The 3243-nt window shown below is 73.1% G+C and overlaps 1 protein-coding gene across 1 annotated transcript in view; it reads right to left on the minus strand.

Annotated features, from left to right (window-relative positions):
• The window catches only part of AURANDRAFT_65516 (hypothetical protein), a gene marked incomplete at both ends in the record, with an annotated part of 1801 nt that extends 1161 nt beyond the window's left edge, over positions 1-640 (minus strand). Inside the window, one exon of the mRNA XM_009040550.1 lies at positions 11-640. Coding sequence (XP_009038798.1) covers positions 11-640 — 630 coding nt within the window. The remainder of the gene's footprint in view (positions 1-10) is intronic.
• Between the last annotated feature and the right edge of the window lie 2603 nt (positions 641-3243).

The following is a 3243-nucleotide window of genomic DNA, read 5'->3' on the forward strand; positions in this document are numbered from 1 at the left end:
CGGGCTTGACGACGACGAGGTCGCGCGCGGGCAGCGCGTCCACGGGCTCGAGGACCTCGCCGCGGCCCGTGCAGTAGCAGGAGCCCGTGGGGCCGAGGAAGAAGGTGATGTCGCTGCCGAGCTCGCCGGACCACTCGACGAGCTCCGCGGCGCTCGCGGGGCGGCCCGCGAGCTCGTTCGCCGCGTAGAGCGCCGTCGCCGCGTTCGACGACCCGCCGCCGAGGCCCGCCTGGATGGGCGTGCGCTTGTCGAGGCGCACGCGCAGGAAGGGCACGGCCGCGCGATGTTCGAGCCGGGCCCGGAGCAGCGCGATCGCCCGGAGCACCAAATTCGACGCGTCGAGCGGGCAGCCCGGCGCGTCGCACTCGAGCGCGTCCGCTTTCGCGCCGTCGCCGAGCACCTCGAAGGCGAGCGTGTCGCCGAGGTCCACGGCCTGGAACAGCGACGCGAGGTCGTGGAAGCCGTCGTCGCGCTTCCGCAAGATGCGCAGGAACAGGTTCACTTTCGCGGGCGAGAAGAGCTCGAGGTCCCAGGCGCCGCCGGCGGACACCGCGGTCCGCGGCGCCGGCCGCGGCGACGGCGCGACGAGCGACGACGCGCAGCGCAGGGACGCCGCAAGCAGAACGGCGTGAGCCCACATCGTCATTGATGTTGGGAGCGAGCCATCTGGGGGCACAGTGCAGTGCCGACGCCAGCGCGCGCGACGATGGTCGTTTCCATGGTGCCAAATTGGCAGGCACCGGCAGGTACGTCTAAGGAACGCCCCAGCAAGGTCTCACGCCCAACCGTGAGGGTGTTGCAGCGATCGGATGGCGTTCGTCCGATCCCTAGAGGAAATCCAGCCAAAACCGACACTTACGCGACGCCACGGGAGTCGTTTTCGGCGCTCTAAAGGGCCGCGCGCACGTCGGCATGACCATACGCGACGGCCCGGCCAAAAAGACCGCGCGACGGCAGCGTTTTCTCGTCGGCGAAAAAAACGCGTCTCGGGCACCGAAAACGACCCCGAAACCGTCGGCGTGTCACGGGCCGTCGACGGGTCCCAGGCTCGCGCGCCTCGCCTCGCAGGTCTTGTGGTAGAAGATGTCGACCTCTGCAGCAGCCAGAGATCGTTGGACCCGCCGTCATCGATGCGAACTCGCCCGCCAGCGTCTCGCTGCGCGCCTCGAGCGCCAGCCCGCGGTCGAAATACGTGCGTCGGGACGATGTTCGACGTCGCGCCCCGTCCGTATTACCTTCGTGGACCCTCCGAAGCGCTCGCAGCAGCCGCCGTAGTCGCGCGCGGCGCGGAAGGCGGTCCCGTCGACCGACCTCCACTGGTTTGCACTGCGGAGCGCACGGGCGGGTTTCGCGACGCGTTCGACTTCCCGCACGTCGATGCGCTGCAGAGGCACTCTCAGTAGGGTCCTCTAGGCGCCTGCCAATTTGGCACCATGCGTTCGCTCGAGGTCGCGCGCACGGGCCATCGCAAAACGCATCACTCGGCACTGTGCCCCCAGCTGCGAGCCCAAGCTGGGCCAAGGCCGCGCCTCTCTAGAGGCCGCCCCTCTAGGCCGCCCCTCCCTCTTCCGCGCCGGCGCCGGCGCGGTGCTCGGGGCAAGCTGATGAGCCTCGGGCACTGAGCACTGTACCGGGGTTTAGGTGTGATACGTTACGAGGCCGCTTCGCCGGGACGCTTCTTGAGGAGCGTCGTCGCGGTCGTCGTCGTCGTCGTCGCCGCGGTCGTCGTCGTCGCCGCGGTCGTCGTCGTCGTCGTCGTCGTCGTCGTCGTCCGCCTCCTCCTCCTGTTCCTCCTCCTCATCCCGTTCCTCCTCCTCCTCCTCCTCGACGTCCTCCGCCTCTGCCTCGTCGGCGCGTCCGTCGGGGTCCGTGGCGTTCGCGGCCGCGCGGCGGCGCGCGAGCGGCGCGACCGCGGCGGCGCGCGCGGCGCGCAGGGCCCGTTTCGCGCGCGCCGCCGGCCCGCCCGGCGGGGGCTCGTCGTCGGCGGCGGCGGCCTCGGGCTCGCCGCCGGCGAGGCGCGCGCGCGCCGCGTCGACGCGCCTCCGGAGCCACGACGGCTCCGGGGGCGGCGGCGGCCGGTCGACGCGCGGCAGGAAGCGCCGCCCCTCGCCCCGCTCCGGCGGCGCCGGGCGCGGCGCGGCGGGCCGCCCCTCGCGCTCCTCCCGGCGGCGCCGCAGCCTCTCCCGCGCGTCGTCGAGCGCGTCGAGCGCGATCGCCGCGCCGTCGACGGCGAGGCCGCCGACGGCCCTGCCCCCGCGCGCGGCCGCGTGGCCCGCGGCCTCGACGCCGGGCCGCGCGGCGGCCCAGAAGCGCGGCGCGTGCGTCTGCGTCGCGTTCGCGGCGGCCGCCGCGGCGACCGCGGCCTCGCGGAGCGCCCGCTTCGACGTCTCCGCCGCGAACTCCGACGCGCCGCGGAAGTCCGTGAGCTTGCGCCGCATGGCCGCCATGTCGCGGTCGTGCTCGTAGGCGACGAAGGCGCAGTACAGCGACGAGCACGTGAGGAGCACGCGCGTCGCCGCGGGCGGCCACCGGTCCCAGGCCGCGCGCAGCGCGCGGTACGGCGCGGCGACCGCTCGGGAAACGCGCCGGCGAACGACGGCCAGCGGCGACGTCGCGTTCCTTTGCTTCGCCGCCGCGAGCGCGCGCCCGCGGGCCGGCGCCGGACCGGCGCCGCGCGGCGCACCGCGCGCCGACGCGACGGCGCAGGCGGCGGCGATGCACAGGAGGCGCCGCCTCATGCCGCGCACGGCGACGTTCGACGCGAGCGCGTACCGCTACGGCTTAGAGCGGCAGGATCGAGCAAGCATATCAACGTGGCTCGATTGCGCAACTGGTTGATCGCGAAACTTCACCTTGACTTCAACCAAAGGACGCGCGAAGAATGTCGCGTCGGCGATGCGCAAGCTGGCGCACTCGCGGTAGGTGCGCCGAAGGAGGGTCTCGAGAGCGACGGCGCGCGCGGCGCCACCGCGCGACCGCCGACGCGCGCGCCGCGGCCGCCGCGGTGCGGCCCGCGAGATGCGATATGATGTCGACGAGCGACGCGACGACCCTCTCCGCGCACGAGGGCGCACCGCCCTTCGTCGCGTCCCGGTTCAGTAGGTCCTTCCGTCGACGGCTAGGAGCCGTGGAGGCGAAATCGGCGAGGAAAAACTGGTCCACAAAAAAGTTTACCTAAGGTCCACTCCAAAGGAGCTCTCACGCCCCCCGGCGGCGACCCGTGCGCGGGTAGGGCACCCCCCC

The sequence above is a fragment of the Aureococcus anophagefferens genome (assembly GCF_000186865.1).
Source record: "Aureococcus anophagefferens unplaced genomic scaffold AURANscaffold_15, whole genome shotgun sequence".
NCBI classification, from domain to species: domain Eukaryota; class Pelagophyceae; order Pelagomonadales; family Pelagomonadaceae; genus Aureococcus; species Aureococcus anophagefferens.